The sequence below is a fragment of the Theropithecus gelada genome, chromosome 14, assembly GCF_003255815.1.
Source record: "Theropithecus gelada isolate Dixy chromosome 14, Tgel_1.0, whole genome shotgun sequence".
In the NCBI taxonomy this organism is placed as follows: domain Eukaryota; kingdom Metazoa; phylum Chordata; class Mammalia; order Primates; family Cercopithecidae; genus Theropithecus; species Theropithecus gelada.
The window spans coordinates 56866730-56884044 of NC_037682.1; the positions used below are offsets into that span (position 1 = coordinate 56866730).

The 17315-nt window shown below is 43.8% G+C and overlaps 1 protein-coding gene, 2 long non-coding RNA genes and 2 other non-coding genes across 6 annotated transcripts; 2 read left to right on the forward strand and 3 right to left on the reverse strand.

Annotated features, from left to right (window-relative positions):
- Positions 1-658: 658 nt before the first annotated feature.
- On the reverse strand, positions 659-16805 carry RPL27A (ribosomal protein L27a). Of its 2 annotated transcripts, none has more exons than XM_025357955.1 (5): positions 16802-16805; positions 3195-3258; positions 2417-2492; positions 1609-1783; positions 659-829 (listed from the first exon to the last, which is right to left on the reverse strand). In XM_025357955.1, the coding sequence occupies exons 1-5, from the start codon at positions 16802-16804 to the stop codon at positions 701-703; spliced, it is 447 nt and encodes a 148-aa protein (XP_025213740.1). In that variant the 5' UTR covers position 16805; the 3' UTR covers positions 659-700. The 2 variants fall into 2 exon arrangements, with proteins under 2 accessions (XP_025213740.1, XP_025213739.1); XM_025357954.1 differs by lacking the exon at positions 16802-16805 and adding an exon at positions 3647-5128.
- On the reverse strand, positions 938-1068 carry LOC112607478. Its single transcript, XR_003115819.1, has one exon. It is a non-coding gene; the product is annotated as a small nucleolar RNA SNORA3/SNORA45 family (small nucleolar RNA).
- Positions 2144-2273, reverse strand: LOC112607479. Its single transcript, XR_003115820.1, has one exon. It is a non-coding gene; the product is annotated as a small nucleolar RNA SNORA3/SNORA45 family (small nucleolar RNA).
- Positions 6731-14652, forward strand: LOC112606973. Its single transcript, XR_003115718.1, has 4 exons — positions 6731-6768; positions 11673-11750; positions 13851-13987; positions 14141-14652. It is a non-coding gene; the product is annotated as an uncharacterized LOC112606973 (long non-coding RNA).
- On the forward strand, positions 9192-10798 carry LOC112606974. The gene is made up of 2 exons (XR_003115719.1): positions 9192-10241; positions 10289-10798. It is a non-coding gene; the product is annotated as an uncharacterized LOC112606974 (long non-coding RNA).
- Positions 16806-17315: the final 510 nt, after the last annotated feature.

A 17315-nucleotide genomic window follows, 5' to 3' on the forward strand; every position in this document is an offset into this window, starting at 1 on the left:
GGTGTGGTGGCTCACACCTATAATCCCAGGACTTTTGGAGGCCAAGGTGGACAGATCACTTGAGGTTAGGAGTTAAGAGACCAGCATGGCCAACATGGTGAAACCCCAGCTCTACTGAAAATACAAAAATTAGTTGGGCATGGTAGCAGGTGCCTGTAATCCCAGTTAGTCAGGAAGCTGACACAGGAAAATTGCTTGAACCTAGGAGCCGAGATCATGCCACTGCATTCCAGCCTGGCAAGAGAGAGACTCTGTTTAAAAAAAAGGGGGGCCAAGAGGAAAAACCTTGGGCTGAGGAATTAAGTCCTAAAGGACCACCTCATTCCTATCACACTGCCCCTCTTTAGAATGTGAACCATTAAAAATGGAATCTTTCCTTTTGAGCCCCATCGAACAATTAGGGTACATTTTCCCATTCACTGTAAAATTCAGAATACAATACATGCAGACCTTTCAGTGATCAACAGGTATCATTCTGACTTTATAAACAGAAATGTTTCACTGGCCAATGCCTGTGTTGGTCTTATCTTTACCATATACTTTCTGAGGGAAGTCAGCAGAGGAACCCATGTCTTCATACCCTAAGTACTAGAACCTCGGCTCCCAATGCACACAGGATGTAGAGATGCCACTGAAGAACCTATACTCACACCACAAAGAAAAAGTAGTCAGCATTTAATGAATCTCCCTCCACGTGGCTTCAAGCCACCAGGACACAGGCCCCCCCAACACCCTTAATCTTCTCCTCAGCTCTTCTGCTGAAGAATTTGGCCTTCACGATGACAGGCTGCTTTGGGAGCTTTCCCTTTCCCAGAACTTTGTAGTATCCCTGGAAGAACAGAGAAAAAAGTTTACAATACACTGTAGCAGGTACCTACTGCGTGATGGGTATGAGGAAAGACTGCCAGCCCACTTTCTAAATCCCTAGGCAGGGTATGTATGTTTCTGATCTGGGCACTAACGGGGGCACCAACTGCCCCCACCAGTGAATCAAGACCAGAAGATTCTCTTCGAGTACTCTAGCACACCAGGACAAGAGTTGTGTCAGGATGTGACTCTAGTCTCGGCAAAGCATAAGCCTCCTCCTGCTCAAAAACCCCCTGCTAAGCAAAAGAAGACAACCACCTTCCTGTCCACTAAAACTACTCAATGGACAATAGGCTGGGAAGTCAATTTAAAGCGCCCCTAGGGTTCTGGCCTCTTAAGATTACCTCCATATTCATGAGAGTTAAGACTAACACAGGGACCAGAACCCCCCACCAAGGACAAACAAAATATATCTGTTTTGGGGGAAAATCTCTTCAGATAATGTACAGCACTGAGTATCGATGGAACGTATTAGGATTCTATTATCTGGGGAAATGAAGGGCCAAGAGCTGTGCTCGATCAGAACCAGCTATAGTTCAAGCACGAAATGCAAACCTGATACAACCTGGGCAGTGACAGTAGGCACTGTTACTGACAGGGAAATACCTATGATAATTCTACCACAGGAAGAATCGACGTCTGGTAGGTAACTGGGAAGTACAGGTTTTAAGTGGATTAGATTAAGCCAGAGTTTTTGTAAGGGAAGGTATGGAAGTATAGAAAAACATCCAATTAACTTACCGATCGCACCACATCAATGATGGGAGCAGCCCCAGTCTTGTTTTTAGCAGCATTCACCCGTGTCTGCTCACTGACCAAAGTCCACAATTTGTCAAGGTTGACAGTTGGGCAGAAGCTCTGGTTCCTCTTTAAGTGGTAATGCCTCATACCAACTTTCCCAAAGTAGCCTGGGTGGCTAGGAAGAGATAACAACCACCTTCATACACACTCCAATTAAGATGCTATGTTTATCATCTTTAGAGTTACCTCCCCCATTACAGTGTAAATTGTTCACTGATGTAGAGCAGTGTCAGGCACATGATACATCTGTTGACTTAAACAACGGTTTTAAAAACCACCAAAGACTATCATGAGGAAAAGGCTAGTCTTATTTCCTGGAACCAGGATAAACCACTGACAATGTTAGAGGCAGGGCTGAGACTCAAATTCAAGCCACATAACAGCACTCTATGGAAAATCTACATACTCCTATAATAAAGGTCTTCCGAATAGCCAAAATTTATCATCCACTAGTTTGTGAGTAGGTGAATGTGAAGCATGTCTCTAACCTGGTGACTGACTGTGCCACAAGGCCCACAGCCAGTGAATAAGATCAGCAGTTACTCTCCGAGGACTCTAGCACACTCAGGCAATAGCCGATACCCAAGCGTGACTCTAGCCTCGATGACAGGTTCTCAGTTCACACGAAGTGTTAACTTGGTAAAAAAACAGCAGTAGGCAAGGCTTGCTTCTAAACTTTTTGTTTAAGCCAGCCCTCTCTCTGCCCCTACCTCCCAAGCTGTGTCAAAAGCAGTCCAAGGACACTTACTATTTGTCGAAGTTGATCCGGTGGTGATGCAGACCACCAGCATTACCGCGGCCTCCGGGGTGCTTCCGGTGCTTGCCTGCAGGAATACAAAGCTACATGGGGCCGGTGTGATGGCTCATGCCTGTAATCCCAGCACTTTAGGAGGCCGAGGCGGGCGGATCACCTGAGGTTAGGAGTTCGAGACCAGCCTGGCCAACACAGAGAAACCCCCGACTCTACTAAAAATAGAAAAACTAGCCGGACGTGGTGGCGCACACCTGTAATACCAGCTACTGAGGCAGGAGAATCGCTTGAGCCGAGATTTCGCCACTGCACTCCAGCCTGGGCGACAGTGAACAGTCTTTCCCCCCCGCCCCCCCCAAAAAAGCTACATGCACCACACAGCCTTCTCATGCCTCTCAATACTTCCTCGTACAAAAGCCGAGCGTTTCCCCAGATGTCTGTGTCCCGCTTACGCTGTTCCTACCCTACCGATGCGGGTTCAGCAATGCGATTACTTCAGGATTCCGGGTGAAACATCTTTTCAGGTTCCACATCACAGCATTCCCACAGTACTCCACGTCTTCAACTAACCTAATACCGTGCCTGCTCAATTCCTATTACTCCACTGATGTGAAATTCCTTAGAACTGGACTACTACAGGATCCTCAGAAAAAAATCAACAGCTGTCCAACTTGACCCCACAAAAAGGTCTTATTCTTATAGGCTACCGATCTCCAGACTAGCTAAGCACCCGAAGAGAGCCCAAGGCCCACCCCGAGGGGAAGCCGGCACTCACCTATGCGGCCGTGGCCGTGGCTCACGTGGCCCCGAAGTTTCCGGGTCTTCCTCAATCTGGATGGCTGTGTGGAAAAAGCTTGGTGGTAAGGCCTAAGGAATTAGGGGCAGGGGGCGATGCCTGCCAGCTGTGAGATGGGCCTGTAAGCCTGTGGATCAAGGACCCAACTAATTGAGCGTTCGGTAAAGCTGAGGGTACCGATCGGCCTAGGGCCGTGCTCACCACGGTAGCGCCGGAGGCCGCGTGTCCTAGAGATCTGAACCGCGGGCCTAACAGACGGCTCCGGGAGCCCCGCCCCGCGCCCGCGCCCGCGCCGGCCACCCTGCCCTGCAGGCGGCCATGCGCAGCCTGGAAGCCCCGACCATGGTAGGGAGTGGATGACTAGGGGCAATGGGAACGAGCTTAGGAGTCCCCGCCGGCAAGGAAGAGGAGGCAAGATGCGAAACACCTACCATGTCGGCAGCCCAGACGAAAAAGGAAGGCCTTCGCCAAGTCTCGCGAGGTATCGGGCACGGGGGGCGGGGCCAAGTGCCTCACTTCCGGTCACAGAGGCCGGGCTTCGGGCGGGGCCTCTTGGTCTCGCGGGATTGCGCGTCTCCTAGTCGCCTCCTCTGGGTGGTGATACCCTTCACAGAATCTTGTGGTGGCGGTGAACGGTCTCGGTGAAGCCGGCTGTGACAGGCTCGGAAGACGGGAACTGTTGAAGAATCGGGGCTAGGTGTGCTGTACTGCACGCCGCCCATGCCTGCTTGAGCCGGCCCTTTTTCTGGCGCCTGGGCCAGGGAACCGCCTAAGCCGACCCTAAGGGCCTCGGTATCAAGCTCCTCACCAAATGCGCCAGCCCTGAGCCGCCCCGCGCGCCTCCCCAGTTCTTAGTGGTTTGCTCGGGGCTGGTGATAGTGGCGGCTGGTTTGTCTCCCGGCCGCAGTGCGGAACCGCGAGGCCCTGTTTAATCCTCAGTATGGCCACCTGGTGTCTCGCTCCGTTTTCTGAAGCTCGGGCGGCTCCCGAAATGCCTCCTCCCGCTCACACTCCTGAGTGGGCACTCCGGCTTCCTTTCTCTTTTGCCCTTCTGCTATCATTTGGTTGTCCTCTCTGGTTTGAGCAACTTAAATCGGTTCAGGGACTTAGATGCCTGGTTGCTTTATGGTTCTTTTAATGCAGATATTGTAAATACTTTTTCTAAATGCCACATTTAGGCCAGGCGCGGTGGCTTACACCTGTAGTCCCAACACTTTCGGAGGTCGAGGCGCGAGGATTGCTTGAGGCGAGTAGTTCAACAACAGCCTAGGCAACATAGTGAGACCCTTGTCTCTACATACAAAAGTAAATAAGTAAAAATAAATGCTGTTTTTGAATTTTCTCCAGAATCTACATAACACGCCTGTGACCCTTTCCTGGACACAATGCAGACATAGTTGCTCGCTTCCCCACCTGTACCACCATACAATCTAGTACAGCCCTTATGTAATTTATTGACCTACGTTTGTCTTCCCTACTAGACCTAATTCCTTATGTGGTCAAGGACGGTTTTCTTTTATCCACACTCAACTAGTGATTGTTGAGTGAATAAATGAACTTCCCCTCACCTCCCTGTCTTCGCTAATAGCAGCGTGTCTTCTCTCTTAAGTCGGTTACTTTAGCCAGTGTTCAAGATCCCATCCCCTCGCTAGTCTATTAATAGATCCCATGGGAAAAATGAAATAAATTTTTAAAATCCCACCCCCTCAGTTATTCCCTGTGTGTATGTGTGAGCGTGAGTGTGTATTTATTTATTTTTATTTCTCTTGCCCCCTTCAGCTAAAATATAAAAATATCCAAAATTCTGGCCGGGCGCGGTGGCTCACGCCTGTAATCCCAGCACTTTGGAAGGCCAACGCGGGCGGATTACGAGGTCAGGAGATCGAGACCATCCTGACTAACACGGTGAAACCCTGTCTCTACTAAAAATACAAAAAATTAGCCGGGCGAGGTGGTGGGCGCCTGTAGTCCCAGCTACTCGGGAGGCTGAGGCAGGAGAATGGCGTAAACCGGGAAGGTGGAGCTTGCAGTGAGCCGAGATCACGCCACTGCATTCCAGCCTGGGTGACAGAGCCAGACTCGATCTCAAAAAACAAAACAAAACAAAACAAAAATCCAAAATTCTCCCATGTCCTTGCCCTTTCCTTTACAGCCAAGCTCCCCAAAAGAGTAGTCTACAAATCCTGCCCATTTGCACCTTCCCATCCATTGTTCTCTGCAATCTAGCTCACAGCCTGTGACTGCAATGAAATTGCTCTTACTAATGCCATTAATGAACCAATTGCCAAATTGGACTCTTCCTATTCTTGATACCACTTGTTCTTTCTGTTATACTTTAATCTGTTGACGTCTTTTTCTAGAGAAAGTCTTGCCTTCCTCCTACTCTTTGGTCACTTCTCAGTCTTCTTTTCAGATTCTTCCAGCGTTGTCCACCATTTAAATGTTGATGTTCCTCAGCCTTCTGTCCTTGTCCTTATGTTTTCACAGTATATGGTCTTCTTGGGTGGCTTCAATTCACATCCTTATTGCTGAGCTCCACATCCATATGGTCACTTAATTACTGGTTAGTATTCCTTGGACATTCTACAGACAAAGTAAACATATCCAAAGAACTCAATCTTCACTGCTCACTGGTGCCTTCTCCTTTATTCTCTGTCTTGGTGAGTAGCACCATTGTCCACCTAGATAATGAAAATTGTCCCCAAACCTTCTCTTCTTCTGCTGCACTGTCACCCTATCCTTTTGTTTCTGTTCTATCTCTCCAATGTACTTCCTCTGTTTAAGCCTTAGTGCCCCTGCCTTCATTCAGGCCCGCATCATATCTCTTATCTGGAGTTTACAACACCTTCCTTTGTTCACTCTGCCTGCCTTCTAACCCTCCTCCAATCTCTGTATCCTTCACATCTCCACCAGGTTAGTATTCCAAAAACATGACTTCCATTCTTTTACTTACTTGATCAAAAAGTTCAATAGCTCCTTATGACCAACAGAATATAGCCCACTTGCCTTTCCAACCTTACCTCAGCCTCTCCCTTACACAAGCTTTCTACTGCAGCCATGTTTGGTATATCCCATCTGCATTTTTGCCTTTGCTCATGCTGTTTCCCATCCCGGAGTGCCTATCCTCTTCCTGACCTTCCTCAACCTTAAGGTCCACCTTATATTCTGTTTCTTCCCAGAACACTTCAGTCTACAAGGATAACAACCAACATTTTCAGAGCACTTGGCAGTTTACAAAATGCATCTGCCTGAAGGTACAGCACTACCAGCCTCATTTTATGCATGTGAAAACTGAAGCACAGAAGAATTGGGTGACTTGTCAGACACTGCATAGGTGGTCAGCTACAGAGCCTGGGCGTAGCCTTTAGTCTTCTCTCTCCAGATCTGCTTTTACCTCAGTGACCAGTCCCTCTCTGACCTCACAGCATTATGGTCTTCATCCCTCCATCAACCTTAATCACATACTGCATGTGACCAGTAGGAAGAGGGATCTTGAGAGTAGGAGGTGAGATCAAAGAAGAGATCATCCTCTATTTGACATCAAAACTGGCCAGTAAGTGCACAAGAAATGAGCTGGGTTACCTGGAACCTAACCTTGGGAAGATGATCTGTCAATGCAGGTAAGCTCGGCAGAGCCTTGGGAATGGAAGGGAACCATCAGGGGTATTAGAGCTGGGGCCTGCAATGAGGACCACCGCTGCAAGGAGTTGGGGTAGGGTTCTAGGTGCTGAGACACTCCTCCTGGATAGTTCGCCAGGTTCCTTGGTTATGGAGGAGCTACATCCTGTCCCTCAGGCCACCCGGCTGAACAGAAGACCTCCCAGAGTGGACCCAGCACTCCCCGTTGGGTTCTGTGCTCACCTAACATTCTTCTTATCAATGATTTGATCTGGTTGTAGAGGGAGTACCCTGGGTAGTTATCTGGCTCTATCCAGTTTTCTATCCAGCTCCCTCTCCTTCAAAAGGCAACCACATGACTTAAACACACAACTCATGTGGGGTTTGTTCAGCGTGTGTCACTTTTCCTAGGTGGACAGAGGTCTGAGAGAGCAGACAAAGCTGAGTTCTCTGTCTGCAAAGTGGAGTAGCAGCCAGATATTTGGCATTAGGGGACCTGTCCCTCCCAACTAGGCACATGGGACATGACCTTTGGCCGTGACTCCTGAGGGGTGTCCTTCTCTGTGACATCTCTTCTGAAGTACAGCATAGCTTTGTGACATCTCAGGCATCTGGGCTTCCTCAGAGTGTGAGGGCCTCAGAAAATACCTCTGAAATGAATGGAAGAGATGATACCAGGCAGCATCCTGGTGAAGCAGGCAAGTGTGCTGATTTTTTGCTGCGCCGGGCCTCTCTCCAGATGGCCTTGGGAACACATCATCACCCTGAAGAAGGCCCTGGTGATCCCTCTTCCTTTCTCTCTTTGCTGGGTTCCTGAATTCGACATCAGCCCTTCAGATAGCAGCAACATCCTGGATGGATCCAGCTCTGTTTTCTTGCTCTCCATCTTTAGATATGGACATTTGGAAATACTATGTTTGTTTTCTCTTTTAAGTAGAGCACTGTTAATCAAGATGGGAAGAAGCAGTGTTTCTGCTTTTTTTCCAAGTGAGAATTAGAGAAAAACTCAGAAATCCCAATTTATTTCAGAAAGACTTGAAAAAGTATACATAATAGATAGTACAACAGTAAAAAAAATTCTGAAAAAAATTTAAGTATAAGCAACTCAAATCATTCCACCCTATGGTGCCGTTTTCTGAGTATTACCTTTCAACCCTTGTATACGTGGAGACATAGCTGTCTGCAAAGTTGATGATCATAGTATACAAATCCTTTTGTATTCTGCTTTTTATTTAATACCATGGCAGTTTTTCGTATCACTAGCCAGTCTTCATGATTATTTTTAACAGCTGAAGAGTAATTTATTTTCAGCATATACTATCATTTATTAAGCCACTTTCTTGTGTGTTTTGTTTTTTTTAAAAATTCTTACTGTATTCTTTGCTGTTAGAGACAATGATGGAATGAGCATTTGTATATAATATTTTCTTCTCCTGTTGAATAACTTGTCTAGGATAAATTCCCAGGAGTGAGACTGCTGGATTATATGGTATGAACATTTCTGTGATTCATTTTATGTTACTATATATTTTTTCCAAAAGGATTGTGCCAATTTATTCACCAGCAATATGTACAGTTTCCAGTTTCATTTTAACCTCCCTAGCCTTGGGGGTTTTTGTTTGCCTTTATCAGTAGTTTTTGATATATGGCATTTAGGGGAAATCCATAAGATCAGGCGGGGTTTTCTTCAGCACAAAGTAAAAATAATCTAATTGGAAGATTAGGGATTTTTAGGAGTCTTTCTTTCCAGTGTTGGATAGATTGTTCTACATGGCAATTATATTCCTAAAGCTTTGTTGGAAACTAGGGTGGAAAACCGTGCTGCCATTAAACTCAGAGTAACAAAACATGAAAAGAGAAATTCTAGAGTCTTTGAGAACAGTTTATACAATAGCAGAAAAAAGAAGTTACGTATTTGGGTTTTCATTTAATTTCAGAGGATAAAATTAATGGAATGAACACAGAAACTTGGGTTCATTGCCTAGTTCTGGTTTGGTTTTTTTTGTTTTTTTTGTTTTTTTTGTTTTTTGTTGTTGTTGTTGTTTTTAAAGATAGGGTCTTGTATGTGGCCCAGGCTGGTCTCAAACTGGTAGCCTCAAGCAGCCCTCCTACCTCGACCTCCCAAAGCACTGGGATTACAGGCGTGACCATCACACCCAGTCTCCTAGTTCTGTTTTTACTAACTGAATTGTATTGAACAAATAGCATATTCTCTTTGAATCTGTTTTCTTGTCTGTATAATGAAAAAATGATGAGATTAATTCATTCATTTTATAAATATTAATTGAGTGTATACTGTGTTCCTGCACTAGGTGTCAGGCAAGTGAAGGGCAGGTACAATTGTGAATAGGGAAGGGCAAAAGTCCTTCCCTAAGACTATGTCTAAGACATACATTAAACAAGCAAACAAATAATGTATCATATATAACACAGCCTAGCAAAGAGTAGCTACTCTTATTACCTACTCTTTCTCCCTAAAATGAGTGTTATTTTTATGATAATTTGTTCTGTACCCCTCATGCAAACTATCTTTGAAATTCTTATTGCCAGTGTGATGTGGAATGACTTGTTCCGTCATTCCTTGGCAAGCTTAAGGTACTCCAGTCAGTATTTTCCTTTTCTTAAATACAGATGTGGTAAGATGTTGAAAGGAGGTGATTTGTGGCAAGGTAATGTCTTAAAATTTAACTTTTTACCAACATTTTAAAATTTAAATAAAAATAAGAATTTCTGGGGTTTTGGAAAACTAAGATTTGGAGACACTAGACCCACATTCTTTTAAGTAAAGCACTTTATTCATATAGATTGCCCAGTCCCTGTAGGCATTTGAATTTACTATCTTGGTGTAAGTATAGTCTTCCAAACTCTGTCCCCTCCACTCTTCTAGGTCAGGGGAGATAAGAAGGAGAGGGAAGAACTAATTTATGATGAAAGCAGCCACAGAAAGGGGGCAGAAATGGGGTCATTTGACCCTTCCTCTTCTCAAATCAGAAACTCATTGCGTGGATGTGCCTTTAAATTAAACTTTTACTTTCATGGAGTAACTTCAATGGCTTTCTAAGACATAAATGAGATGCTTGCTTCTTTATATTCTTACCCTGTGTAGTACTTGCTCGTGGTGGAAAGCCATGATACCTCCCTGAATTCCCAGAATTGTGATGCAAGGTCTAATGCAGTAGTTCTCAAAGTGTAATCTGTAGACCCTATGGGGTAGGGGGTCCCTGAGATCATTTCAGGGGTCCACAGGTCAAAACAATTTTAATAATAAAGCTAACGTGTTATTTGATCTTTTCACTGGTTGACATTTGCACTGATGCCAAAGCAATGTTGTATAAAACTGCTGATGTTTTGGGCACCGAACTGGAACAAAACATTATATTCTTTACCACTAGGCATCTGCCGGTAGTAGTAGTAGTAGTAGTAGTAGTAGTAGTAGTAGAAGAAGGAGGAGGAAGAGGAAGAGGAAGAGAGTTTACCTGAAGAATGTCCATCAATGATGAAGTGGTAACAATTTTTATTAAATCTCAATCTTAAATTCTGAAGTACTTTTTTAGATTTCTTTTTGATATTCTGTGTGAAGAAAAAGTGTTCCTGCTACATATCGAAGTGAGAAACTGTGCTTGTGCTATTGAGTTGCAAGTTAAACTAGCCTTTTAAAAAATGAAACATCACAGACAGGTGTGGTGGCTGACACCTGTAATCTTTGGGAGACCGAGGCAGGTGAATCACGAGGTCTGGAGATCGAGACCATCCTGGCCAACATGGTAAAACCCCGTCTCTACTAAAAATACAGAAATTACCTGGGCGTGGTGGTGTATGCCTGTAATCCTAGCTACTTAGGAGGCTGAGGCAGGAGAATCACTTGAACCAGGGAGTCGGAGGTTGCAGTGAACCAAGATCACACCACTGCACTCCAGCCTGATGACAGGGCGAGACTGCATCTAATAAATAAATAAATAAATAAAAATAAATAAAAAATGAAACATCAGTATTACACGAAAGGACAACTGGCAGGCGGGGCACGGTGGCTCATGCCTATAATCCCAGCACTTTGGGAGGCCAAGGCGGGTAGATCACCTGAGGTCGGGAGTTCAAGATCAACCTGACCAACATGGAGAAATCATGTCTCTACTAAAAATACAAAATTAGCAGGGTGTGGCAGTGCATGCTTGTAATCCCAGCTGCTTGGGAGGCTGACGCAGGAGAATCACTTGAACCTGGGAGGCAGAGGTTGCAGTGAGCCAAAATCATGCCATTGCACACTCCAGCCTGGGCAACAAGAGCAAAACTCTATCTCAAAACAACAACAACAACAACAACAAAAAACAATAACTGGCAGACAAACTGTGGTTAATCAGACATGGGAATTTGTCAGATATTTTCTCAAAAGTGAAATGACAGTATTTGTTGCCAATGATAAAATTCAAGCGTTCAAGCACAAGTTAGAATTCTGGTACAGTTTTTGCTGCCTCCCTGAGTTTGGCAGCTTCTCAATACTTAAAGAAATTTCTGATGAGATTAGAGGTGATTCTAAAGAATGTGATTTTTTTGTTATTGTGTAATGAAATGTGTTGATATTTGGAACATCTGCTTAAGTCATTGAACTGGTATTTTCCAAATGACCAATGCTTGGTGTTAAAAAATTATGCCTGGGGAAAAGAGTAGTTCAAAGAGCAAGATCAGCAGATTTTAATATAACAGAAATAGAAAAGTTTGGCTCAGAGTCTACGTTATAAATAACATTTAAGAAACTACTACCACTTGTTGAATTTTGGTGTGGTATCAAAGAATATCCACAATTACCTGATAAGGCTATTAAAGTACTCCTATCTTTTCCAGCTATATGTCTGTGTGAGACTGGATTTTCCTCATATACTATAAACAAAAGAACATATAACAGATTGACTGCAGAAGCAGGTATGGGAATCCAGCCGTCTTCTATTAAGCCAGATGTTAAAGAGTTTGGCACATATGAGAAACAGTGTGACTCTTCTCATTAAATTAATTTTTATGAAAGAAGTTAATTTTGTTTTAGGCTGGGTGCAGCTTGCTCACGCCTATAATCCCAGCACTTTGGGAGGCCAATGTGGAGGATCACTTGAGGCCAGGAGTTTGAGACCAGCTTGGGCTACATAGCAAGACCTGGTCTCTACAAAAATAAAAATAAAAATAAAAATAAAATAGTTGGGTGTGGTGGCACATGCCTGCAGTGCTAGCTGCCTAGGAGGCTGAAGCAAGAAGTTTGCTTGAGCTCAGAAGTTTGAGGCTGCAGTGAACTTCGCACGACTGCCCTCCAGCCTAGGCAACAGCAAAACCCTGTCTTAAAAAATAAATATATAAATAAATAAAAGGAAAAAAAAGAAATAGTTATTTTTTCCTATAAAGTATGTTATTTGTGTTAACATATAGCAGGTTTATTATGTTATGAAAATTAGTGTTTTAAAATTTTCTCAGCTTTAACTTCTAATGTGGTAAATAGCAATAGATATAACTCACATAAATAAACTCTCTTTGGAGTCTTCAATAAGTAAACATATGTAAAGGGGTTCCCAAGACCAAAAAGTTTGAGAACTACTGGCCCAATGAAAGAAACTCAGGCATACTTGAACTTCTAATAGAGACTGTCCTTGTCTCTAATCATGCTGCTGCTATGGCTGTTTTCTGCTAAATAATTCCCAGAAGGAATTAGAAGTGCACATCTATCTATGGCTTTATGTAGCGGCATCTTTCTGGACCCCAGGCAACCTAGCCTCTCCCAGCCCCATCACCCTTCCTCCTTCCTGAAGGCTTGTCTCCTAAAGACTTCATACTGGGGTGAAATTTTTCTCAAACTTGCATAATTACCGAGACCCAGATTTGAATTAAATGATTTGTATTTTGCTTCTTAAATAAGTACAAATATAAAACTAGGTACAACTTCCTTTGGCCTTTAGTTTTTATACAACTATAAAACTGAATACAGTTTATAAATTATAAAAAACTATAAAGTCATCAAATTAATAATATTAATTTCACATGTACTTGATGTTTTTCTAAAGTAAACTATCATTAAGACTTAAATGTGGTGCTCACTCTTGTAGCTAAGTTCAGCAAACATATGCCACAATGATGATGGCTCAATTTTCCCACTTCCTTTCTCTGTTCCAAGTACTATAAAACATGCATCATTTTGTGCCACAATGTCGTTTAGACTTCAAGTGGCAAGAATACATTATTTGTGTATTAAGTCTGCTCCTCTCTCAGCTCATTAGCCTGAAACAAGTAAAACTGCCTGGTGTGTACTAGATCCTAGGCTCTTAACACTACCCCCAAAATCATATTGTCGTAGATATGTAAATAATCCAGACTATACTTTTTAAAACTTTATTATCACAATGAAACACTCGTTTTAAAAAATTAGAGGACAGAACTCATGAAAATATGTGTGTGGACCTCAGCTTGAGAACATTTCACTAATTAAGAGTGTGGGCCAAGTGTGGTGGCTCACACTTGTAATTCCAGCACTTTGGGAGGCCAAGGCAGGCAGATCACTTGAGTCTAGGAGTTTGAGACCAGCCTGGGCAACATGGTGAAACTCTCTCTACTAAAAATACAAAAAATTAGCCACGTGTGGTGGCATGCACCTGTCATCCCAGTTACCTGTGAGTCTGAGGTGGGATGAGGTAGGAGGATCACTTGAGCCTGGGGAAGTCAAGGCTGCAGTGAGCTGTGACTGTGCCACTGCACTCTAGCCTGGGCCACAGAGTGAGACCCTGTCTCAAAAAAAAAAAAAAAAAAAAAAAAAAAAAGGCTGGAGTCCCGAATCAGACTGACTTGGATTTGAATTTGGACTCTGCCATTTGCCATCTGTTTTTGTGCGTGACCCAACCTCTCTAAGCCTCTTTCCTCAGCCTGTCCCTCTTGGTTTTATTTAATTTGTAAAAGTGTCTTAACCCCTTTGAAATACAGTATGTAAAGTGCCTGTCATAAACTTGTCAATAATGCAGTTTTCTTCCTTTTTCCAAAATTAAAACTTAGGTCAAGCTTGCCTACCAATAAGGAGAGGCACAGGTCTGGGACACTTTTGAAGGGTTTGTTTGCCTTCAAACAAAAGCAGACACCTCCAGACTTTGTTTTCCACGGCAGAGATGGCTGGACTCTCTTTTTGGTCCCAGGTGAGGAACTGTGGCTGAGGCATGAGCCTCCAGCTCTGGGGAGGAACATGGCCTGGACTTTAGAGGCCTTGTTCTCCGAGGCCCCTCTGGCCTGTACAAGATTTTTTTCTGCCCAAAAGAAATAGATCACTCTGCTTTGTGCCTCACTTACAGGGAGTGGAGCTGGCTCACTCTACACGCTGCTTCTCACCTTAGCATATCAGTGGAAAAGCCCTGGTTCTGGGCATAGGCATGGCTGTGGACATGGGCATGAGCTTTATGGGGCTGCCATTAGTTGGCCAGAAACCCTGCCCTAAGAGTGGACAGATTGAGGCCGTGGTAATGACCTGGTCATTGTGCCCTCACGACCTGCCAGGTGTGGGCCCTCGTCTCCTATCTTGCCAGCATTTGCTCTGTAAGGACTGCTTCCAGGGCTTGATACAGGAGCTAGGGCAGATTGCCAAGGCTCATGAGACTGTTGCAGATGGTAAGTACAAAGGACCACAAGTTCACCTCCCACTACATAACAGGTCACTTCCTGTTTCATAGGAACTGAATTTCAGGTGTAGAAAGAATCAGAATTTAAATGCCCAAGGGACACTCATTGCTGAAAGCAATCTTTGGGGGAATCTGTGAGACAGAGCGAATCCTCTTGATGCCTAATATATCTGTTTTGTAAGCTGGAACTTTTCATGTTTGGGATTTCCTTAAATTGGTGGCAGACTAAGAAGCCTGGGAAGGTTTTGATTCAAAGTTTGGCTGCCTTCCCAGATGGAGAGGAGGTGTTCTGACTCACTAAAACTCCAAGGCAGAGAGAGAATGACTGGCCTCCTAGGATTAGTCAGGAACAGATTTTGAATAGAATCACACTGACTAGTGAACTATTCAGTATTTAAGCTGCTGCCCAGCAGGGAGGAGCCTGTGTCTTGCTCCAGAATGTCACGTTTCCTAGGAAACAGTCTCATTGGGAACTGTGCAGTCACTGGAGTTGGGAACCGCGTGCCTTCATTTTACTATTCTAGCACAGGACATGTCACAGAGGCACAGTGAGTATCCATTGAATGAAATTATGCAGTGAGAAAGTCAAATAAGTTAGCAACACTTAGAAATATCGTGTTGATCTTTTCTGTTTGTTTTGTTCTCTGCAGTATTTCCCAAGTGATTTGAAACATGAATCTAGGCTCTCTGTGAGGCATTATAGCACTAGTTAAAAATGGGGACTTCCAAAGTGCTGGGATGACAGGCGTGAGCCACCGCACCTGACCCACACTCTTAATTAGTGAAATGTTCTCAAGCTGGTCCACACACATATTTTCATGAGTTCTGTCCAATAATTTTTTAAAATGAGTGTTTCATTGTGATAATAAAGTTTTAAAAAGTGTAGTCTGGATTATCTACATATTTAAGCCCTCTGAACCCATGTGCAAGCTACCTTGCCTCTCAGAGTCTGCTGAGAGTTTGGAGTACAGGAGATAGATGATCTATTTTGATTTTTTTACATTAATATATGATTTTTAAACATAAACTTAGTTTTTCCTTAATCTTAATTTTAATTAACAAATGTTATTCTCTTTATAAGTGGCATAAATTTTAACAATGCCATTTAAAGGGCCTTTGATTAATATGTGAACTTATTTACAAATTTTGTTAATATTGGCTTTTATAAAATAAAATGTAATTTATATTCTTTGTAAGTACTCCAGTTATCTAGCAAATAGGCATTCCTAATTACTTAAAGAACTCTTGAAAATCCAGTGAGTTAAATGTATAAATATGGTGAATCACAAATATATCTTAAAAGTTCCAGCATTATAGAAAACCAAATACTTCATGTACTCACTTATAAGTGGGAACTGAAGATTGAGTACATATGGACACAGAGATGGGGATAGCAGATACTGGGACCTACTTGAGGGTGGAGGGTGGGAGGAGAGTGAGGGTCAAAAAACTACATATCAGGCCTTGTGTGGTGGCTCATGCCTATAATCCTAGCACTTTGGGAGGCTGAGGTGGGCAGATCATCTGAGGTCAGGAGTTCGAGACCAGCCTGGGCAACATGGTGAAACCCCGTCTGTACTAAAAATGCAAAAATTAGCTGGACATGGTGGCACGTGCCTATAGTCCCAGCTACTTGGGAGGCTGAGGCATGAGAATCACTTGAACCCGGGAGGTGGAAGTTGCAATGAGCCAAGATCACACCACTGCATGCCAGCCTGGGTGACAGAGTGAGACTTTGTCTCAAAAAAATAAATAAAAACAAAACAAGACAAAACAAAAAACTACCCATCAGGTACTGTGATTATTACCTGGGTGATGAAATAATCTATACACCAAACCCCCCATGACACACAATGTACCTATATAACAAACCTAAGTATGTACCCCTGAACCTAAAATAAAACTTAAAAGAAACAAATGAGGTGCTCAGGTTTGGTTCAGTTCCAGTGCCGAAGGGCAGAGGAGAGGGTTGATTTCTGTGTTAGTGCCTCAGGCTTCATGCTGTGTTACTTAACAATCTCTGATCCTGGCCCCACAGCCCTTGGACAGACCTGGCGCCTGAGTGATAGGTGGCTGCCATTGGGGGCTGTGAATAAAATCCCAAAAAGAGGTTTTGTTTTGTTTTGTTTTGTTTTGTTTTTGTTTGTTTGTTTTTTGAGACAGTGTCTCGCTCTGTCGCCCAGGCTGGAGTGCAGTGGTGCGATCTCGGCTCACTGCAGCCTCTGCCTCCTGAGGTCAAGTGATTCTTCTGCCTCAGCCTCCCAAATAGCTGGGGCTACAGGCACGTGCCACCACACCCAGCTAATTTTTGTATTTTTAGTAGAGACAGGGTTTCACCATGTTGGCCAGGCTGGTTTTGAACTCCTGACCTCAAGTGACCTGCCTGCCTCGGCCTCCCAAAGTGCTGGGATTACAGGCGTGAGCCACTGCACATGGTCCTAAAGGAGTTTTGTTAAAATCATGTTGGACAATGAGGATGCAAGGTATTCGGTACCATTGATTTCAGCAGTATTGACAGTATGAAGGATGGTGCCTGTGACTTTACCATAATTCTTCAGTAATGGTAAATAGCACTGTTGGTATTAGCAGCAATAGGAGATGGCAGTCTCAATACATCAACATAAGGCAGTCTGTGCTTTGGACCAAATGACATTGGGCCTCTGCAGCAGTGGTGGCACCTTTTGCTAGCTTTGGTGATGGTGCCCTTCCTGACTATAGGGATTTAAAGATAGTCACAATACTTTTCTGCCACCCATCCCACCAAGAGGTGAAGTCTATTTCTGTTTCCCTTGAGTCTGTATTGGTCCTATGACTTACTTTAACCACTGGAATGTGGCAGAAATATTGCTGT

Coding starts and splice junctions, on each gene's coding strand:
- RPL27A (XM_025357955.1), bottom strand. Junction 2,493..3,194: donor CCACGGCCACGGCCGCATAG/GTGAGTGCCGGC, acceptor GTATTCCTGCAG/GCAAGCACCGGAAGCACCCC. Junction 1,784..2,416: donor CGGATCAACTTCGACAAATA/GTAAGTGTCCTT, acceptor ATCTCTTCCTAG/CCACCCAGGCTACTTTGGGA.